This window comes from Phyllobates terribilis, unplaced genomic scaffold (genome assembly GCF_046119375.1).
Source record: "Phyllobates terribilis strain yellow unplaced genomic scaffold, ASM4611937v1 Scaffold_8__6_contigs__length_399053987, whole genome shotgun sequence".
NCBI classification, from domain to species: domain Eukaryota; kingdom Metazoa; phylum Chordata; class Amphibia; order Anura; family Dendrobatidae; genus Phyllobates; species Phyllobates terribilis.
Window position 1 is genome coordinate 296,931,079 of NW_027362768.1, and position 23,674 is coordinate 296,954,752.

Here is a 23,674-nt window from a genome sequence, read left to right on the forward strand (position 1 = left end):
ATTTTTGCTGCTAATTCTCCTTGATCTCAGTGGGAAAAATCAAAAGTAAACATGCTGAAAGAGTTGACATGCTGCTTTTTTCAAAAAGATGAACCACGAGTCAAAAAAACCCTAGTGTAAAAAAAAATGCAACATGTAAACTAGATTTTAAAGATCTTATTTATTTTGTGGTTACTGCAAAATGTTGTGTTTTTTCCACCTAAAAAAACCCCATATAACATGCTATTTGTGAACACAGCCTAAGGCTTAAAGGGAATTTTTCATCAGGTTTTTGCTACCTCATCTGAGCACAGTGTAATGTAGGTAAAGAGAAGCTGAATCCAACGATGTATCACTTAGATTACTGGGTGCAGCCGTTCTGACACAATCAGAGTTTTTAGATTTAGAATGAAGCGGAGCTGAGAAAGCTAACCCCGCCCACACCAGACTCTGTATGTACAATGTCCATAGGCAGTGAGCTGCTTATCATAGGGGAGGGGGCAGAGTCGGACTACTGTAGCCCTGCAATGTTAATCTTTTAGGAAAACAGTAAATGCTTCACGGTTAGTAAACAGCAGCACGCACTTTGACAAGTGACACATCCCTGAATTCTGTGTTTCACCTGCTATCTCCTGCTGTCTTCAGATTACATAGCAAAAACCTGCTGACAGATTCCCTTTAAGTACAAGCAGTGTATATGGTGCAAGCAAATCAACCACTATTTTTGCAACAAAATCGCTGCAAATTTGTTGCAAAATCATCATTTGTTATATACCGGTTTTGCCGCAATTATTGTTACAGAATTTCAGTGGACGTCACTCTGTGCATTGCAAGAATGAATTCTGAAAAAAAGAATTGACTTGCCGCTGATACAAATATTCGCACTGCATGTCAATTTACTGGCAAATAATATCCGCAGCGTAAATCAGCATGTTAAATATCATCTACATTGCTGGTAATGTTTTAAACTGTGGATTAGCTGCTCCAAAGTCCACAAGTAATACACTACTAGTTCACCTGAAAGGTGAGTGTCCTTGAAGAGGGATCAGAGTTATCAGGTATTGATGTCTTATCCTACAAGTGCCATAAATGCCTATAATGGGAAACCCATTTTAAGAATATTTGAACAAAGGAGAGAATACCATTGTATCGTAAGTGTTTAGGGGAGTTTTTGGAGGAGAAACTATTCTCCAAATCTCAAAACCTCTGAGTTTCTGCTCAGTTTCTGCTCTGAAAACTTAGCAAAAAGACTCCATGTGCACATAGTCTAAAGAGAAAATTCCCATTAAAGCCCCTTCTGATCAGTCAGAGTTAATTAATAACAGAAATTAAATGAATAAATTAAAGTGCTCTTAGAATTTTTGTTCTAATTTTTCCCCCCACTAAAATAAATACATAGTATTTTAAATTCATATATTACATTTTTTTAAACAAAATGTAAATTATTGCCACACAGAGTTAGTCACATTTTCAATAGCATTGCTCATATCCTGGGTTCACTTGACTGAGAATTGGAAATAAGGCCAAGGTTGTGCAGATTGATGATGGAATCTGCAATTATCCTCGCGGTCCTCTTTTGGTATCCTCCGGAGGTGACCATCAGTATTGGGATGGAACGGCTCCTGGCAATGCTGAACACAATTTCATCTCTCTTTACGATTCCCTAATCATAAAAAAAAATACAATTCTATGTAATTCTATGTACAAAATAACAAAGCTCAATTGTTTATGGGAATAAGAATTTTTAATTTCGTATAAACTCTATGATTTGTGGGATAAGGCTACGTTCACATTTCAGTTTGCACATTCTGTTTGCTGGTTCTGTTTTAAAGGAATAGACAAATAGAATTCATTTGTAACACAGATCCATTGCAGAACTGATGGAAATGGAAGGTGACAGGTTCTATTGATTATTAGGTGTTCTATATGGGTTCCATCAGATTATTTTGCGTACGAGAAAATCGGAACGATTATTCTGATCACAGTTTAATCCGTGTGGTCCGAGTGTCATCCGATTTTCTCATATATGGAGATACTAAAAAAAAAAAATATTCTACACCATGATTCTGACAGTCCGTGAAAATATGACGAGTTACGAGTGCTATCCATGAAGAACACAGATAGCGCTCATATGCCAAAATCGGAAGTCTGAATGAGGTCTTATGCGTACGTTTTTAGAACAGAAGGAAAAGTTCTGCATGATTTTCTTTTTCTTCTGTCCTAAAAACTGACACAAAATGGAACCCAGATGGACCTCATAATAATCAATGGGGTCAGTCTGCTTTCATATTCATTAACTATTATTACTATTAGAGAATATATAACCATGAGACAGCCCCTTTAATCCTCTTTAATCAGTTTAAACTAGTGATTCGATGAAAGACGTCTGGTAAAACTCCATGTAAAAAGAGCTGTCATCTGTTCTTTAGTTTGGCATATTGCAGATTGCCACTGAATCATTTCTAGGGACATTAAAGGGGTATTCCCATCTCACAGATCCTATCCCAATATGTAGTAGGTATAATAATGATAATAATATTAGTAAATACCTCCAATTAGAAATGTAATATAGTTCTTCTGATTCGCTAGGTCTCTTTCCTCATGTGCAGGACCTTAGGTATCCATGGTTACGACCACTAGCAACTAGCTAACTATCAGTGGGCGTTACCATGGATACCTAAGGTCCTGCAATGCCCTGCACATGAGGAAAGAGAATCAGAAAAACTATACTACATTTCTAATTGGAGGTATTTGCTAATATTATTACTATTATTATTAAACCTACTACATATTGGGATAGGATCTTGGAGATGGGAATACCCCTTTAAAGGGTGGATTTACGATCCTGTCTAAAAAAGACTTTTGGTTGCTCATAGCAACCAATCACAGCACATCTTATATTTTGTATTCTGCTCTTGAAAAATGAAAGCTGTGCTGTGATTGGTTGCTATGGACAACAAAGTCAAACTTTGTTAGACAGTTTTTCAAATGTACCCTTATTGCTGGTACCAACAATGGTGTAAAATCACACGTTTATGAAACCATGTAGAGTTATATGGGATCACTATGTCTACATGATTTCATTGTAGGGAAACATGTGCTACTTACTTGGGGGGAAATTGAGAGCCCACCGAGTGGATCTCCGTCCAGTATGTCGGTCCCAGCATTGTAGATGATCACATCTGGGGTGATCTCATTCAGCGCCCCTTTCACGTGAGTTTCTACTTTTTCCAAATATTCTTTGTCTTCTGTGCCCCAGTCTAGCTCTATTCTCCTCTTTATTGCACCTAAATATTTTAGAAAGGACAAAAGAAAACCCAGAACGAATTAATATATTTCACCATCTAAAATCTCATATAAAGCACAGATCTGTAAACAATTGCTATTGAAATCCCTTCGAGCCCCATGTCGTACTATTACTCATAAAATTATTTAAAGGGTATCAGTGGGCAGGTTTTTGCTATTTAATCTGAAAACAGGATGAGGTAGGGGTGAAGACACAGATTTCAATGCTATGTCACATGTCAGGCTGAATTTGATTGCTTACTTAAAATGAAGGTTTTATCAGCTGGTGATTATCATTGTCCGGACTACAACAGCACGTGATTGCTAATCCAACTCCGCCCCCTCCTGTAATAAGCAGCTCACTGTCTATAACTATGTAAATACAGAACCTGGCATAGAAGAACACAAAATATCTGAAGAGTCACATATTTATACACAACAGAACATGGAATAATGCAGTAATAAGACAAGTGACGTGAAGCAGAACTATCAATGTGGGAAGGGGAGAAAGAAACAGTTGTGGCAGTAAATATTGGAAGAGTTCGTAGATATGGAGTGTGAAAGATTTATTGTCCTCTGATTGAGCTCTGGTCTATGGTTGTGATGGTCTGAGGAGCACATTGCTTCATTGATGCAGAAAGACATAAATCCAACCTTTACTACAAAAAAATGCCTGATTACAATCTAGATTTCCAGATGCCCCATTTCTGTGTTTTAGGCATCCCCCAAATCTAAAAAACATCATTGCCAGAAGCTCCCTGTCCTCTCCAACAACAAAAGGAACCTTTCCTTGCAACCAGAAATTTTTTTTAAAAAATCTATCAATTTACTTTGACAATGGACAAGATAAAGATCCCTAACTCTCACCAGGACTACAATATTCCAGGTACCTTTAGCTGCATCACATCTAATGTATTGCACTTAAAGGGGTATTCCCATCTCCAAGACCCTATCCCAATATGTAGTAGGTGTAATAATAATAATATTAGCAAATACCTTCAATTAGAAATGTAGTATAGTATTTTTGATTTGCTATGTCTCTTTCCTCATGTGCAGGCAATACAGGACCTTAGGTATCCATGGTTACGTCCACTGATAAAGTGACAGTTAGTTAACTAGCTGCTAGTGGTCATAACCGTGGATACCTAAGGTCCTGTATTGCCTGCACATGAGGAAAGAGACATAGCAAATCAAAAATACTATACTACATTTCTAATTGAAGGTATTTGCTCATATTATTATTATTACATCTACTACATATTGGGATAGGATCTTGGAGATGGGAATACCCCTTTAATTATATGTACCAAATGTCCAACTGGGGATCTGTGCAGTATGTGGGTGAAACAGGACAAAAACTTAGAACAAGGATGAATTCTCATCGGCACATAATAAAAGAAAAAAAGAATAGATCTACCTGTGGCCAAACATTTTCATAGCCATGATCACAGAATCATGGACATGAAATTGCCGGTACTGAAAGGTAACTTCAAATCCCTGAGAGACAGAATATTCTGGGAGTACAAATTTATGAAAACCTGTGACACTCAGGCTATGTGCCCACGATGCAGAAATGCTGCATATTTTTTCCGCTTCTCCCTGGCAGGAAAAACGCATGCGGTTTTTACATGCGTTTTTCCCGCCAGGTAGAAGCGTTTGTCAAGCGTTTTTGCATGAATTTCTGCATGCGGGTTATCAAGCGCTTTTCCAAGCGATTTTAGCATCACCTGGAAAGTGCTTAACAACTTGTTCACACTATATAAATCCATGCAACCGGCATGGATTTATAGTAGTGTGACCAAGTTAGTTAAAAAAAAAAGAATAAGAATAGTAAAAAATAAAAAATAAAGATTATACTTACCTTCCGATGTCCTCCCGGTGTTTTCTCTGCTCCGTCCGGTGTTTAGGGAGGCTCGCGGTGGTGTGAAGGACCTGCGGTGACGTCACATGACTCAATGACGTCATGGCAGGTCCTTCACAACAACGCGACCCATACAGCAGACCAGATGGAGGGGAGAAAACACCAGGAGGACATCGGAAGGTAAGTATAATCTTTATTTTTTATTTTAAATTCTTTTTTTTTACAGTTTCTATGGTACCCAGGTCTGGAGGAGAGTCTCCTCTCCTCCAGACCTGGGTACCATCCGCACATTGAACCGTATGATATCCGCTTGTGCAGATGCAGTGATGCGGATGTCACGCGGTCCAATGCAAGTCAATGGCGGCGATTACGCTGCGTGTCCGCAAAATTAATGGACATGCTGCGTATTTTTCCGCAATGATAATCCGCAGCGGAAATTTCCACAGCATGTGCACAGCAGATGCGGATTATCATTGGGGACCATGGGGCACGTATTACCAAGCGTTTTTTAAGCGTTTTCCCTGTGGAAATTCCGCGGCAAAAACGCATAGTGGGCACGCAGCCTCAGACACAACTCCATGCAACACCTTCATTCCTGGTCTTTCTACATCAACTAACAAATGAGCTTCTCAGACCTGTGGGGGCATCACAAAAATGGACCAGACCTCAATCACAGGACAATAAAACTTTCACACTCCTTATCTATGAACTGCTCCAATATTTACTGCCACAGCTGTTTCTCCCCTTCCCATATTGATAGTTCTGCTTCACATCACTTGTCTCATCTATTGCATTATTCCTGTGTCCTGTTGTGACTCTTCAGATTTTGTGTTATTCTATGCCTGATGAAGAGACCTGCTGCTGTCAGAGCGCCCGTGATGGGATCGCGGGGCGCCAATGGGTTGCCATTACAGCCGGGGGACTGCTGATGACTCCTGTGCCTGTCATTAAGATCCTCCTGTGAGCGCCAACCCGCGGCCAGCGCTCATAAGAGATAGTGATTTCTGCCATATCTAGCAGGGCTGACACACTGCTAGGTATAGCACAAACGATTGAATGATCGCGGCTTCAAGTCCCCTGAGGGGACTAACAAATACAGTAAAAGAGTTTAAAAAAACCCCACAAAAGTCCAAATCACTCCCCTGTTATCCCATTTAAAATAAAACAATTTTAAAAAATTACACATATTTGGTATCTCTGCGTTCGTAAAAGTCCGATCTATCAAAATATAAAATGAATTAATCTGGTGGGTAAATGGCGTAACAATAAAAAAAATCAAAACGCCAGAATTACAGTTATTTGGCCGCTGCAACACTAAAATAAAATGTAATAACAGGCAATCAAAACATAATTTCTACCCCACAATGATACCAGTAAAAACATCATGTCTGCTCAGGGCACTAAAGATGAGCCCTGACACAGCTCCATATTCCGAAAAATGAAAACGTTACAGGTCTTGGAAAATGGCGACACAAGCGAAAAACAATTCTTACAATTTTTTTTTCACCACTTTAATAAAAAACAAACAAAAAAAAACAACTATACATGTTTGGCATCTGCGTACTAACCTGGAGGTCAATTTTACCATATAATGAAGATGGTAAATATAAAACCAAAAAAATAATTGTGGAATTGCACTTTTTTTTTCCATTTCAATGCACTTTAAAAAAAAAAAAAATTTCCGCTTTCCAGTTCATGACATGACAAAATAAATGGTGTCATTCAAAATTACAACATATCCTGCAAAAAAACAAGCCCTCCTATGGCTATATTGATGGAAAAAAATAAAAGTTCTTGGAAAACTTGGAGGCGAAAACGAAAAATGGCAAGATAGTGAAGGTTAAGGGCAAACATGACTATTCACGTACCAAAAATTGAGCAACATGTTTTGTATGGCCACTTTTTTGAGTCATCTACATTTTCAATCATTGTGCAACTCTCCCAACTCTTCAGCTGCTCTGCTCATAATCGACTTGTCATGGCCGACTAACCCGTTTTATTCCTATATATGTACTAAAGCATTACTCCAGGTTTATCTCCCATCCATTATGTGTCTAACAGCCAGCTTACTATATATATATATATATATATATATATATATATATATATATATATACACACACGGTATATATGAGAGAGGATCTATGGGGTGATGTAGCAGCTACATAGAGCAAACGTTGCCCGCGTGCTTCTGCTTTGCCATGAAATTCCAGTCTAAATTTAACAAAGTGACCCGTGCCATAATGGGAGTTTTCTAAGCGGCCCTGGACTATATTTTAGTTTGAGACTTCCACTGTAAGGTATATATTGGAGGGATGCCACTATGTTGCCATACAGTGACAAATGCTGCATATAGGTTTCCATTACAGTTGAGCAAAAAGAGTCGCAGAAACCTAGTCCAGCAGCCTTGTTGGTGATCTGTGGCCCTTAGACCAGAGCCTGGCATCCTACCAGTACCTAAAAACTATCCCCAGCGCTTCTTCTGATAAACAGAAAATCCAATGAAGATAGGAGACACTATACAACCAAATACAAACTAATATTACTCTTTATTAATACATGAATAAAAATATAATAAAATACATATACCATAGATAAAAAAATATCACCAAAGCAGAATATAGTCCTGTCTAAAATACCTAAGTAAAAAAGGCTATAATCAGGTTTACCAGTAGGTCACCAAAAAATAATAATACCAAGTAGAAATATATAGTAAACCAGATACCTGATATGCAATGAAAACAATATTATCACAAGATAAAAGAGCAGACATTCATTGCTCAGCGAGAAGTCAACTGAAATTGACCGGAATGTAAACAATAAGACTAGAAATTAAAGATTGTCCTATTTGACATCCTGGAAAATATAGGCTAAGGACCTGCCCTGATGCTTGTTTCGCGTTAGCTTCCTCAGGTGGACCCTCAATGATCTAAGGGGAAACACTGGGGTTAGCCTTTTGTTTTATTTGACAGCCTGGTAATTTCTAGTCGTACTGTTTACATTCCAAGCACTTTCAGTTGACTTCCTGGGGGACAATGAATTTCTGATCTTTAATCTTGTGGTACTATTGTTCTATTGTTTTCATTACATGTTGAGCAAAGACAAATCTAGGGGGAGAATGTGCCCTGGGCTTAGCCACAGGGGGGACACTGTCAACCGCCTCATGCAGAGGTCCAAGATGTCTCCCAGGAAGGTGGCATTTTGCCTCCCTCAGGCAGCAGGATTCGGCCGTTTTCCTAGCCTGTTAATAAACCGACAATGACAACTGGCTTCAAGAACAGGTAAAAGGCCGGCTGCCTACTGTTTTTCTGCCAATTAAGGAAACATTTAGGTCCTATATTTGACCAGATATTGAATGCCTCTTCTGGTTAATAGGCCCAACATGGTGTCATCATGACACACATTATATCACACTGGACCTTTTAATTAGAAGAGCCCCGCAATGTTCTAGCCCGGCAGCCACTGTGGCTACTGAACCACAGTCTTGCAAATCTATTTGCTGAACTATAGGTCTCATATAAAAAATAGTGTATTTAGCTTTCTATACAATTTTCTACTAGATGCCCCTGTATGGAGTAGCATCTGGAAAAACAAAGCATATTGGTCTGACTGGGGTCAAAATGACACTCTATACCAGTGTTTCTCAACTCCAGTCCTCAAGAGCCACCAACAGGTCATGTTTTCAGGATTTTCTTAGTATTGCCCAGATGATGGAATTATTACCTGTGCAATACTAAGAAAATCCTGAAAGCATGACCTGTTGGTGGCTCTTGAGGACTGGAGTTGAGAAACACTGCTCTATACTCAGTATAGTATACTGTAGGGTAAATGTGGGCCTATAGATATGTTTAACATATGTGCCAAGTGTTTTCAGGGGGCAAGTGGAAAATGAACACTGCTAACATAGTAGTCTGAATGTGGCCTTTATATGGTGGTCTCCTTTGATGCCATGGTTGAGTTTTTTGCAACCAAAATTGTGAAATATATATATATATATTATATATATATATATATATATATATATATATACACACACAGTATGAGTCTCCGGAGATCGGCCAATTTTCCCCCTCCTCCCTCCCAAAATTTTTTGTCTGGCTGTAAGGCAACTGGCAGCAGCCTTTTTCCACTAATGAGTCAATAACAGGAGACAAATAGCACATTTTGGCTTTTTATATGCCAGTCTTGATGAACACTGCACTAGAGTAAGATGTGACAAATTTGTTAAGAGACGTGCGCATCTTTATGAATTAAGGGCATCATTCAGCTGCAACACAACAAACAAATATACTACAGTCATGGACTGTTTCTGTTGTAATTTCCACTATTTTTGTAGCATAGATTATGATGACATTTTCAGCCATACCTGGCCTCCCCCCTGCTAAGTTCCCCCCCATTTTTCAAAATTTATACAATGTAATTTTCTTGATTTGTTTGTGGATATTCTATCTCTCAATGTTAAAATTAACCTACCCTTAAAATTATAGACTGTTCATGTGTTTGTCAGTGGGCAAACTTACAAAAACAGCAAGGGATCAAATACTTATTTCCTTCACTGTATATACATACATACAGTACAGACCAAAAGTTTGGACACACGTTCTCATTTAAAGATTTTTTGGTATTTTCATGACTATGAAAATTGTACATTCACACTGAAGGCATCAAAACTATGAATTAACACATGTGGAATTATATACTTAACAAAAAAGTGTGAAACAACTGAAAATATGTCTTATATTCTAGGTTCTTCAAAGTAGCCACCTTTTGCTTTGATGACTGCTTTGCACACTCTTGGCATTCTCTTGATGAGCTTCAAGAGGTAGTCACCGGAAATGGTCTTCCAACAATCTTGAAGGAGTTCCCAGAGATGCTTAGCACTTGTTGGCCATTTTGCCTTCACTCTGCATTCCAGCTCACCCCAAACCATCTTGATTGGGTTCAGGTCTGGTGACTGTGGAGGCCAGGTTATCTGGCGTAGCACCCCATAACTCTCCTTCTTGGTCAAATAGCCCTTACGCAGCCTGGAGGTGTGTTTGGTGTCATTGTCCTGTTGAAAAATAAATGATGGTCCAACTAAATGCGAACCGGATGGAATAGCATGCCGCTGCAAGATGCTGTGGTAGCCATGCTGGTTCAGTATGCCTTCAATTTTGAATAAATCCCCAACAGTGTCACCAGCAAAGCACCCCCACACCATCACACCTCCTCCTCCATGCTTCACGGTGGGAACCAGGCATGTAGAGGCCATCCGTTCACCTTTTCTGCGTCGCACAAAGACACAGTGGTTGGAACCAAAGATCTCAAATTTGGACTCATCAGACCAAATCACAGATTTCCACTGGTCTAATGTCCATTCCTTGTGTTCTTTAGCCCAAACAAGTCTCTTCTGCTTGTAGCCTGTCCTTAGCAGTGGTTTCCTAGCAGCTATTTTACCATGAAGGCCTGCTGCACAAAGTCTCCTCTTAACAGTTGTTGTAGAGATGTGTCTGCTGCTAGAAGTCTGTGTGGCATTGACCTGGTCTCTAATCTGAGCTGCTGTTAACCTGCGATTTCTGAGGCTGGCGACTCGGATAAACTTATCCTCAGAAGCAGAGGTGACTCTTGGTCTTCCTTTCCTGGGGTGGTCCTCATGTGAGCCAGTTTCTCTGTAGCGCTTGATGGTTTTTGCAACTGCACTTGGGGACACTTTCAAAGTTTTCCCAATTTTTCGGACTGACTGACCTTCATTTCTTAAAGTAATGATGGCCACTAGTTTTTCTTTACTTAGCTGCTTTTTTCTTGCCATAATACAAATTCTAACAGTCTATTCAGTAGGACTATCAGCTGTGTATCCACCAGACTTCTGCACAACACAACTGATGGTCCCAACCCCATTTATAAGCCAAGAAATCCCACTTATTAAACCTGACAGGGCACACCTGTGAAGTGAAAACCATTTCCGGTGACTACCTCTTGAAGCTCATCAAGAGAATGCCAAGAGCGTGCAAAGCAGTCATCAAAGCAAAAGGTGGCTACTTTGAAGAACCTAGAATATAAGACATATTTTCAGTTATTTCACACTTTTTTGTTCAGTATATAATTCCACATGTGTTAATTCATAGTTTTGATGCCTTCAGTGTGAATGTACAATTTTCAAAGTCATGAAAATACAGAAAAATCTTTAAATGAGAAGGTGTGTCCAAACTTTTGGTCTGTACTGTATATGTGTGTGTATGTATGTGTATATATATATACACACACACACGCATATATATTATATATATATATATATATATATATATATACACACACACATACATACATACACACACGACAAATTTACTACTGTGAGTGACAGAAAAGTTATAAATAACCCAAACACACACACAAAACATCATCATTTAGTGTAAAACACATTCTATTTGATACACGTCACAAAAAAACAAACACAAAAAACTAAATCGGAATTCATTACTGAACTGTAAAATTAATGTACATCATCAACAGTATGATAGAAGAAAAATGCCAAAAATCTATTTTTCTATATTTGATTGACAAAAAAACAAACCCCTAATAGAACTCCTAAAAAGTGCTGAAAAATTAGGATATAGCCACATCAGTGAAAAAAAAAATGATGACTGCTGTAATGTGGAGAAACAAAAAAAATTGTTTAGTCATTAAGACCTTTTCAGGTCTGGTCATTAAAGGTAATTTGCCATGTTTTGCTAACCTATCTGAGAGCAGCATAATGTAGGGTCAGAAACCCTGATTCCAGCGATGTGTCACTTACTGAGCTGCTTACTGCAATTTGGATAAAATCGCTGTTTTCTCTGCTGCAGATCTCGCAGTTCTATGAATACTGACCTCTGTATACCCCCCCACACACACACACACACACACACCACTGATTGGCTGCTTTATGTGTACACTGTGCATAGGCAGAAAGCTGCCAATCAGTGGCGGAGGTGTGCTTGGACTATATGGCAGCAAATTTACTAGTCCTCTATTGATAATATTTTGTCGATAACACAGTGATTTTATCAAAATGACAGCAAGCGGCCCAATAAGTGGCACATCCCTGGAATCAGGGTCTCTTTCTCTACATTATGCTGCTGTCAGATTAGGTGGAAAAAATGGTGACAAATTCCCTGTAAGAGGTTAAAAAAAGTCCCATTTACACTATGCAGCATACAGTTATTTCTTAAACAATGCTGCTATACTAATATACTAGAGCATGACCTGATACTTCTGTATCACTAATAATGACATCCCCATGCTCTAACGCTGATGCAAAGGTAAAATTATTAAATGATTTCACATACGTTTTGCAAATGTATCTCCAGGGTATATGTGCCGATTGTACATGTCCATGATGTACACCCTTTTATCATCCATGAAATCTCGTGCATGCCCATTACCCTAATAAAACGAAAAGTATATATTATATATATCCAGAATTAGTATTAATGTCTTATAAGGGAGAACTTAGCATTTTGGACTTATACAATTGGTTGTTCAGATTTCATTACTTTATTCCGTATTATTTTTCAGTTTTATTCCAATATAATACGATCTGAAAACATATATTTCTCTTATATATTATATGTTTTAAAACATTGATCTGGTATCTAAGGGGTAAGGTTTCTCCTTGTGGAGAGTGACATGTCAGGTCTGGCACGCCAGTGTGAGGAGACTTAAATGCCTTGCATGCTCCTCTGGGAAATTAAATGTGCAAATTGTCTCTTCAGAGAGGAACAGGACTTGAACTCTAGCGCCACCTATTGGAAGCAGCGATCCTACAAGTTATTATCAACTCTTTAACGAGCCTTGAAATATGACTTAGGATAAAAGCCAAATCGGAATCTCAATTTGCAGACACGTGTTTCAGGGTATTGCCCCTCGTCAGTGCTAAGTATGAGATCTGATTTGGCTGGGAGAGAGGCTAAGATTGAGATCTAAGGGGTAACATTGATCTAAAACGTACATTTTCAGGAATTGTCTCATCACAGACAATCCTTTAAATATGAGAGTTGCTGAAACAATCGGGCCCCTGAGACCCCAACATGAAGCTGAATCTGCCGGGGAAAGTTGTGATCTGCTGACCTCTATAGATGACTGGCTGTTGGTGTAATATCATTTTTTTGGTGGGTTTCTACTCTGGTTCATAGAGCGAATTTCCCCATTCTACGTTATTCATTTGACATAATAAGGAAATGATAAACAACAGCTAATTATTGAGATACAGAAGCAGAATCCACAGCGATCCCCGATCATTGATCTGATGACATGAATAGATATGTGTAGTTTGGTACCTGATGGGCGTCCAGGTCTATTATGGTAGCCTTGGAAATACCTTCAAGACGCTCAAACAAGAACTAAAAAAGGAAATAGATAAAGTTCATTATTGATATCCGTTTTTAGGTTACAGATATACACACTGTTGGACTGAGGTGCCAAGGGTCCACCAGTAACCAACAGGGCCCCATTTTTCAGCTACATGCAAATGTGACATTATCCTCAATTACAAATTTATAGAACATTGAACTGGGTAGATTGTTAATGAATAAGATGCTGCCTTTGTCTGTATATAGTCATTCAAGTATATTGTGCCAAGTACTGCTCATATAAGAGGATGGTGGCCCACCGGAGGATTCTCCTGTTCTCCCATGGGCCAGTCCAAGCCTGGACATACAGCACTCATACCCGCTGTGAAATCAATTTAAAAGTCTTTTCCAATTTTATCAAGTGATGACATATTACCATGATATGCTATCACTCCATGATCATTAGAGGTCTGAACTTTGGGAACCACACTAAGGCCCCTTCACACGTCCATGTTACAGTATGTGTGGCATCCGTTTTTTTCACAAATACCACACGTACCCATTATAACCTACTGCACACATGTCCATGTGTTTGCACGGACTGTGTGTCCATGCAAACAACACTGAGACAAGTCTGTTTTTTACCAGAAGCATGGATGACAAGGATCAATAAAAGTCTATGGGTCTGTGTAAAACACATATAGAACGCAGATGTCATCTGTGTGCTGTACGTGTTTAACATTGCAAAGTATAGGAGAAGCTTTGGAATTTAATTTTCTTGATCCATACCAGAAAAAAAAGGGTAGCACACTGATCACACCGGTGCCGGTTTTTCCAGTATCGGTATGTATACGGACATGTGAAGGGGCCTAATCCAAAGAATGAATGGCCACCACATTTAGCACTGTGCTGTTTTCATTGTTTTTTTTTTCTGCACAGCATTGTCCTGACTACACATTTGGAAGGAGATTGGCAAGAACCAGCTCTCGTTGAAAAGACTCAAGAATAGGTAGAGACATATGTTCAAGGAAATGCTCCCTCGGAAAAAAAGTCATAGAAAGTAGCTCATACCAGCCAAATCAGGGACCCATGTTTAGGACTGCACCATTTCTGGGTTTTTACCCTTCATCAGTACAGAGCAAAGTACTGGTTGGCTACTTAAGATACCTGGACAGAGCTCAAGGGTGGAAATAGCTCTCAGTGAAGAGACCCCAGTATGCATGGAGACTTATTTTCAAGGCAACACTCCATGGCACAAGATATGCAAAATTACTCAAACCAGCCAAACCAGAGAATCATCTGTAGACTGAACTATTTTTTATGTGTTTTTGGTCCAGATTTGAAGCGGCATTTTAATGTGTTTATTTTTCCAGGTGATAAATGCTGAGAGTCTGCATTTAAAAAAATCTTTTTTTTCACATTCATTCTTTCCAGTTCCTTATACAAGACTATGGGGAAAAAATGCACCAAAAAAAACAAAACAAAACAATCAACAGTTCAATAAACGCACAGTAGACATGAGTTATCATGAGTTCACATCCACTTTGCTCGAAATGTTAAAAGCATTGGATTTTCTGCACAGAAAAATACAGAGGAAAAATGTGTTTACCCTACGGGGTCATTGGACCATTGGTGTGTTTTGACCACTAGGTAACATAGTAACATAGGTTGAATAAAGACCTAGGTCCATCCAGTTCAACCTTTCGGAACGCTTCCAGTTTTCAGCCGGTGTAAATGAGCCAACAATCACCCGACAAATGAGCAAAATGTTTGCTTGTCGAATGATCAGATCATTTATGCCAGCAAAAAAAAAAATCATTGTTATTGGCAGCACATCTTCCCGTGTAAACAGGGGATGTACTGCCAGTGGCATCACACTGTATGGTGACGGAACAATTGTGTCTCTGTCTCTAACAATGTTCGTTCGTCTGTGTAAACAGGCCAGTAAATGAGGGGAAAATGACTTGTATATAGTGGAGTACAGCAAAAATATTTTCAGGATCCTGCCGGCAGGTAAGAGGAGGGCTCCGATCCACCGGCCACGGACTACCAACGTGGGCACTGGACTAACGTTCCTGCAATTCTTTTTGCTCAACTCTAAATGATGCATTGATGCGCCACAAATTGCCATTTCGAAATGCACCCCTGAAGATCCATAGATGAGATGAAGGCAGAGCCAGCGGATTTCCTATGAAAAGCGTCTACTAATGAATTGCACACTCAACCAAACAGCGCTGCGATGCTTGCGGCAGAACTACAAGTCCCAACAGTCATTTTGTAACAGGCATCCGCACTGTAGATACTTTAATGATGTTGGGCGCTTCACGTTCATTTTAATGATTGGATTGAAAGCACAATTAAGTAAGAACAGTGGTGCTGTCTTCTTTTTTTTCCTTGACCTGAAATGAAGACAGAAATTTGATTGTTTCCATTGCCTAGGTTTCACCCATCGGCTCCTTCAGGTGTTCTCTGGGCGAGTATCACTGTACAGCTCTAGTCCTCACTGACCCAAATGCAAATTAGATGCTTGTCAGATACCACTGAAGGTGGAGAGTTCCTCCATCTTTTCTCTTATGTACATGGTGGCTAACTATCATTTATACAACAGCTTGTGTATCATGGTTTATAATACATTTTTAAAATAAACTACTATGTTAAAATAATTCCTCTTGTACTATACCTTAATAGTTAACGTTATGTCAGCATATGCACAGAATCCTCCTCCTTTGTCACCGGAACAATGATGAAAGCCTCCACCTTAAAAATAATACCAAATGAAATGTATGTTAAAGGGGCTGGCTACTTTTGGGGACATATTGTTGACCTATCCTTGGATAGGTTATCAATATCAGAAGATTGGTGGGGGTCCGAGACCCACTATTCTCTTGAATAAAAGCTGTTTACACCCACCACCAAAGGAGCAGATAGCAGTTGATCGGTGGGGATGCCAATGTGTTTTTTTTTTGTTTTAGTTTTTTTTACTTAAATGCATTATTTTTTTGAGTCATTTAGCTTCGATGGCCTTTATTCCCATTCATTGCACAGCAAAAAAATAAATTAAATAAAAAGTAATAAAAATGCCATATAAAAAGCCAGTCCTGATACAGCTCTATTGATGGAAAAGTTATCTGTCTCAGAAAATGGTGACACTTTTTGTTTCTACCAAATTCAGATTTATTTTTTTTTAAACCAGAACAATATATATTAAGCAATATATATTTATTAGGTTTGATACTGCTGATCTGCAGAATTATGTTGCCTGGTTATTTTTACTGTACATTGAACACGGTTAAAAATTAAATTAAAAAAGAAATGGTGAAATTGTGTGGATTTTTTTCACCCTTTTACTGCACTTTGATTTTTTTCCTTTTTTTTTCCAGCACATTATATGGTAAAGTGAACGATCCTTCATACGGCTTTGTCGATTGAAAAATAAAAAAAAAAGTTATAGCTCTTGAAAGAAGGGGAGGAAATAACAAAAGCGCAAGGACAGGAAACAATGGATCATTTTCTGATGAAACATTCACTTTAACTCGGACGTCCCTAACATCGTATATGAAAATAGTTTTTCTAAACTAGACAACTCCTTTATCTTCAATAGAAGTTTAAGAATATTGCCATATAAAATACCCTAAATGCTAATCTCTATTGTACACGGCAGGCACGACCCTTCATCAATCATTATAATGAGTGATCCCAAGCACCATGTCTGAGGGACTTAGATCTTAAATCTTTGATGTTAAATGACATATAAATACATTTCCTAATCCCTTACTTATTTTAGTAGGACAACACGCACGCTGAGTCTTGTACCCCCCCCCGTCAGATTAGCTTCCTAGTGACGACAGACTGAAGAACATGTGAGAACCATTTCACCCCGTCTTTATTATTCTCTCATAAGGGAGACATCTTTTGACGTCTTACCATTCATGAGTCAGATAACAGAGAAAACATCTTATACTTGCCGACATTGATTGCCCATCCTCTTTCAATAGCCAGTTTTCCAGCCTGAAAGAAAAGTAGATAACTTTGGTTCAAGCCCATGACAGTAACAGACATTATATCATTCTCAGCTCCATGGACTTGACGCTGACCGGAAAGCTGCCATTAGAGGAATCAAGGTTGTATTTGTACTTACAGGGGTTTTCCTATAATCACAACCCATCACCTATTCACAGGTTAAGTGTGTGATGGTTGGGGGTCCCCACAATCACAAGAACGGGCACTCTGATTCTCTAGTTGCAACGAAGCAAACACATGACGGCTCTATTTGACGTCTATGAGTCTGGCGGGTTCTACAAATATAAATGGCCACCTCTAATTCTATCGCACCGATTTCAGTCAAATTACAATCCAATTCCTATTACAAATTCCTCTCTCAATAGCCAGATTTGATAACCATTGATATTTTTTGCCTTTCTGGGAAGTATTATATATAAATACTCAAAAGCAACTCTGTCTCTGGAGCTCCGTTTTGAATGGAGCATAGGTGGGCATGCTCGGCCCATTGATTGTCTGTAGGACTGCTTAGCTATTTCGGTCAGTCCTATAGACAATGAATGGCGTGGAGGTTGCGCCTGTGCACGCATGCTCTATTCAGGCCTGCAGAGTCCAGATTTTGGGGTTCCAGAACCCCATCTTCGGCTCACTGGTGGTCCCAATGATTAAGCCCCAGCAATCAGCAAGTTATGCCCTATCTATAGATGGGGAATAACTTGCTTTTTTGAGAATAACCCTTTAATGATTCACATTTCAATTAATCTTGGTTATAAATCGCTAATCACACTGATCACAGACCGAAAAAAAATGTCTCAATCTTCTTCCATCTTCTCTATTCTGTCAGTCTGTGAAAATCAGACCACACTCGAATGTATTGGAGTGCAGTCCGAATTCTTTGACAAACCCTTTGATTAGCATGGCTGGGTGTGATCCAATTTACGTGTGCAAATTTTTCATGCTGCAATTTTTTCCTTCAACAGGCTCGGTGCGAGGAAAAAAAAAAAATCTGAAAATCAGACACGTGCACGGTTCCATAGAATACCGTAACATCGGTCCGAGTGCGAGACAATGTTTTGTCAGATCACACTCAGACTGACATTACAGTCGACTGCACGACACCCTAATCAGGGTTGGTTTTGGAAGTATAACCAGGGTAATGAGTGGGGCTTACATCTGCTGCAAAATTTCCATTTCTGATTGAGGTCCTAAGATGACTTGTAACCAGGGGTGAGTGGACACGTGGAAATTCGGGTTCTGGTGCCATACCCGAACTTTAGTGCAAAGATCGGTTCAGGTACCATGACTATAGCCGAACTTGAACCAGAGCCCGAACCCCATTGAAAACAATGGAGACCTGAACTTTTCATCTGGAAAAAAAAATCTCTCTCCTCCCGGACTTCCCCCGGAACTCCAAACATTAACACGGACTTCCGGGAGAAGTCCGTGTTCGGAGTTTAGTGTCCGGTATGAACCCCGAATTTTTAAGTTTGTGTTTGCTCATCTCTACCTCTAGTCATTATAATGACCCTTACAAGGCAGGTCACACCAGTCACCCCAGTCTAGATATTACCACTTTATATATTCCTCCTACATACCATTATGGTGCCTCCTGTCTGAGTCCTCAATGGCTTCAATACTCTTCTTTGAACTAGAAAGTTGGGAAGCAGAACCAGTGGTGGAATCTCAGTTATGGTGGCAACTGCAAATGACCACTAGAAGACATAAATATTGCAGTGAGGAGTTCACTTATTTATTACAGGATTCTAGCTAAAGACAATTTTTAAAGAAAACCTTAGGTCATCTTAATGTACTCAACATTCATGGTTCAGACTGGTTATATATCTCATGACCCAAATTCAACAGCCTCATATATTCCTAAAGGCTATTGAGTTTGGGTCAGGAGACCAGCAGCCAGTTTGGTCTACGCAGTTCGTTCTTGGAGATTGTCAGAAGCGTGAATCTGGACATACTCTTACACAAAAATGACGAACAAGGTCATATACAGTTAACGGGTAGCTTTCTTTTTACAAAAGACATGTGATGGAGACACGTCAAAGACGACCTCCCCCACAATCACTAGAATAAAGGGATACAAGACCTCTGCTGAATCTTGTGCCCTCTTAGGCATATATGAGGCTATCTAGTCGGGAGACTTGTGGACAGTCCGTCCATTGCGGTTCATGCTCAGACCGTGTTTCAAGGACATCTATAGGAGACCTAAGATGTAATTTTCATGACGCAAATTGTATTCGTACCCACAGCAAAGGCAAAAACACAAGAAATATGGGGTCGATTCATCACTGTTTTGTGTCTTTTATAAAGTCACTTTTTTGTGTTTTTGTTCTTTTTTTTTTTTAAGTTCATTGTGGACAGGGTTCCAGATGTTTTGGCTGGATTCTTCATTTGCGACTTTTTGAAAAGTCTCTAAATTTTTGCACAAATGTTCTCCATTTCCTACTGAAGTGGTTTTATGTAGATTAAAAAGTAATAATAAAGGTTAAAAACAAAAATGAAGAACATTTTGCTCAAATTTAAATTTCTTTTTTTATTTGTTCTTCAACCACATGTCATTTTGAAGAATTTGTCTTAAAAAAACGGCAACAAATACAAGACAAAAACGAAAAATGACTAGGAAACTACACAAATGATGAATCGGAGATTATCTGTGTGTTTTACGTAAAAAAAAAACACTACCTTTAATTTATTTATGTAGCGTCTCGTATGTACAACCAGTAAGTCCTCTTCTGTTGCCTCCATTGCAGTTACAATAGTGTCATCTGTGATTAACTTTTCATCTAAAAGGGAAAAAATTAACAAAAATTAAAGGCATTGTCCACCTTTAGGGACAATATATATATATTTTTACGTAATTATTTTTGGAAATGAGTTTTACACAATCCGGTAGACCCTATAACCTTCCAATACATAGAGTCAGTTTAGCAAGTGCACAATGACCTGCACAGATCCAACATTAAAGGGGGGGTTGTCCGATCACAACATACTGATGACCTAATAATAGGATAAGTCATCTACATCAGATTGGTGGGGGTCTGACACCTGGCATTCCCACCACCAATTGGCACTGGGTGCCGCTGGTTTGTGCACTGAGCAGGTTCATTCAGTGTGTAGCAGCCGCTGCCCAGTGCTGAAGAACATCTACTATTGACTTGAATAGAAGTTGTTCTGCAGTGCCTGGCAGTGGGTGCTACATACTGAATGGAGCCGCAAATTGCAGCTCTGGTGATCATCAAAGGTAATAACATCTGATCGGTGGGACTGCTGTGTGTCGGATCTCCCCTGATTTAATATTTATGACCTATCCTATGGTTAGATCATCAAGTAACACAACGCCGGTCTACAGTCCAGGTCAGTACTCTCTGGCCATAGACAGGAGCTGCGTGAATTTCCTGGGCTTCAGGAATCACTGGCGCAGTGTTTTATTTGCTAACCTAGCGTGATGTCTTCTGTGCGGGGTACGTTGTGCAGGTGACGTTTCGCCATCCTTACTATTCATAAACCGAGCATGGGATCCCGGAGGGTAAGGAAATTCACGCAGCTCCTGTCTACGGCTAGAGAGCACTGACCTGGACCGCGATTGTGCTTTGTAAACTAAATAATTACCCCTGAGAAAGTTGATGATTTTTCCCCATTTGCCGGCATCAAATGGATGAAGCTTCTCCAGTCCAATAAATGTGATGTTATAATCAGTAGAATATACAATCGGCCAGCGACTTGCAGGGACGTCCTGATACAGTCTAGTTTCATGAGGCCTAGAAAACACATCCAAGCATTTCATTATTACTTAAATTATATTACATTACTATTTTCATGGTGGCTTTATTATGTTTCCTCTAGAAAGTGGGTATGTCATTAAACTGTATCTCGCCATAACTGCACTTGGTCAAAGTGGCGAATTTATCAAGTCCTTTTTGCGAGAAAACTGGAGTAGAAAAATTGCAAGTTTCTGCACAATGGGAAGCTGAAAAATGCACCAAATTTTTAAAAGGTGCAAAACATCTGATGAATTTGGCGCATTTCTTTTCTCCATCAGACCCTGGATGATGACTGGAATAAATGCAGAACTTGGCACTCAGAGGCTATGTTCACATATGTTGGGTTTTTTCAGCGTTTTTTGCTGCGGATTATTATGCAAATTTTCAGCTGTGTTTTGCAGTACCAGCAAAGTCTATAAGAAAACCAGAATTCTCTGTTCACACATCTTGGTTTTTTTTTGCTGCGTATTTTGTGCCCTGGTTGGGTTTTTGGAAAATAGAGCATGTCACTTCTTTCAGCATTTTTTCACCCATAGGAAGTAATGGATGGTGAAAAAAAACGTAGAAAAAACGCACCAAAATTTGCATCAGCGTTTTTGATGGTAAAATAGAATGGGGTTCTTTTTTTCACAGAACTTTATGTACATGAATAAATAGAAACAGAAGGACAGTGAAAAAACGCTGAAAAAAAACGCAGCAAAACCTGAGTTTTTGACACAGCTGATTTCCTGCCAGAGATTAGGTTTTGCTGCAGATTTGTGACGCTTAAAAACCCAACATGTGTGAACATAGCCAGAAGGACAATTGATTCTCTGCCCTGTGCAGCGGCTCTGCCCTGTGCAGACATGGTTGGTCATGTCTTTTTATTCTGCACCTCCTGTTTCATCAGAAGATTCCGTATTAAAAAGCGTCACTTTGTCACCGTTCTCTCCAGCAACAATTTATTTGAAATTCTATAAAACAAAGTTCTGCAACTTTCTAATAAATAATAAAGAATCAAAATCAAATCTAACATCTCTATGCCATTGCGCCTAGTGTCTTTACATTTGCTTCTGGGCAATCCGTCTTACTGACGAAGGTCTACTGTTTAGGCCAAAATATTTGATTTTAGATTGCAATCACAAATAAAATCAATTATCCTTTAGAGCCAAGTTCTACATTTAGTGCATTACGGAACAGAATCTTAGTCGGGCACCTCTATACCTTTTTTTTGCACCTCGTCTCATTAAGAGCGGGTCTAGACGACGACAACTTTGGTCTGCGACACAGGTCAAGTGGCCATAGATCGCTATGTGACAGTGCTGCAACCCCAACGAGCAAGTTGCAAAATATCAAATTGCTTCTGACTTTTTGCAACTTGTTTGTCGCGGTCACCTAGGGTTGGCTTTTCTCGTATGCAAAAAAAAAAAGCTATGGATCTTCTCAATCTTCTAGCAATGAAAAATGGACAGCACTCAGATGCAAGAAGGATGCGATCGGTGTCCGGTCAAAGGTTTTCCACAGATCTGTAGACTTGTATTAGCGAGTTGGATCGATGACTCAGATCAGAAACAGACCTTGGTTTTTTTTCTTTGTGTGGGCACTTATGTGCGTGAATAGCCCCATAGAGTTTAATGGCTATATGTTCTGTCGAAGAAAAATACCGATGCAACACGGGCGTCTGAATGAGGCCTGATTGTGTATACGCAGTGCTGGGGGCCATGCATTCGCCATCTCCGTACATCCCCTTATATAACGTCTAGCAGGCCTAAATGCTTGTATTTATTGACCAGCAGACTCACTGCTTGCCTGCTTGTTACACCAGTGTCTGCCTTCCTTCCTATGCACAGAAAATTCATATCATACTGTATACACAAACCCCAGAAATCTGCAAACCTGTACAGATCCCCAGTAACCTGCATACAGCCCGTCTTCCTATGTATACCCTGGCAGCCAGCTTGACTCCCATCCTGCCCATATGTGGAGCAGCAGCCTGCATGCCCCTGTCTATACACTGACAGGCCGCCTGCTCGCCCTCCATGTAACACATCTCCCCCCTCTCTGATTACTCACATGTTGTTTCCTTCTGTGGGGCAGGTCTCCTCCTCCAACACATGACGTCATGAGAAGGCTGGGTTATGCACTTGTCATTGTGACGTCATGAAAATGTGCTACACATTAGAAAGAGACCTCTGAGCTGCAGGAAATGTGACATGGGAGTGTTCTGTGATTGAGCACGCTGCAGTACCATGCAACTCTAGCCTCCGAACAGAGGCGGACACACAATATGTGCAACCTGTGCATCTGTACAAGGGCGGGGGTCACATTCGCACCCGGCTTTAGCCAAGTGGCCCATATAAGAAGACTTGTACTATTAGAGACCAGAGATGAGCGAATCCGAACTTAAAAGTTCTGAGTTCGTACCGGACAGTTAGTGTCCGGTGCTAATCGCCGAACACGGACTTCTGCCGGAAATCTGTTGGAATGTTCGG

At 39.6% G+C, this 23,674-nt stretch overlaps 1 protein-coding gene across 1 annotated transcript; it reads right to left on the reverse strand.

Annotated features, from left to right (window-relative positions):
• Nucleotides 1-1,170: 1,170 nt before the first annotated feature.
• On the reverse strand, nucleotides 1,171-23,402 carry HDAC11 (histone deacetylase 11). Its single transcript, XM_073644461.1, has 10 exons — nucleotides 23,256-23,402; nucleotides 21,052-21,200; nucleotides 20,125-20,225; nucleotides 19,026-19,142; nucleotides 17,397-17,439; nucleotides 16,112-16,188; nucleotides 13,420-13,482; nucleotides 12,430-12,526; nucleotides 3,088-3,266; nucleotides 1,171-1,642 (listed from the first exon to the last, which is right to left on the reverse strand). Coding segments are annotated over exons 1-10 (1,008 nt in total). The 5' UTR covers nucleotides 23,258-23,402; the 3' UTR covers nucleotides 1,171-1,462.
• Nucleotides 23,403-23,674: the final 272 nt, after the last annotated feature.

Bases quoted from the DNA above. Each gene is read 5' to 3' on its own strand.
- HDAC11 (XM_073644461.1), bottom strand. The intron at 20,226-21,051 runs GTAATTATTTAG...TTTCCCTTTTAG, and splicing joins AATCATCAACTTTCTCAGGG to ATGAAAAGTTAATCACAGAT. The intron at 3,267-12,429 runs GTATGTGAAATC...TAAAATATTTAG, and splicing joins TGGAGATACATTTGCAAAAC to GTGCAATAAAGAGGAGAATA.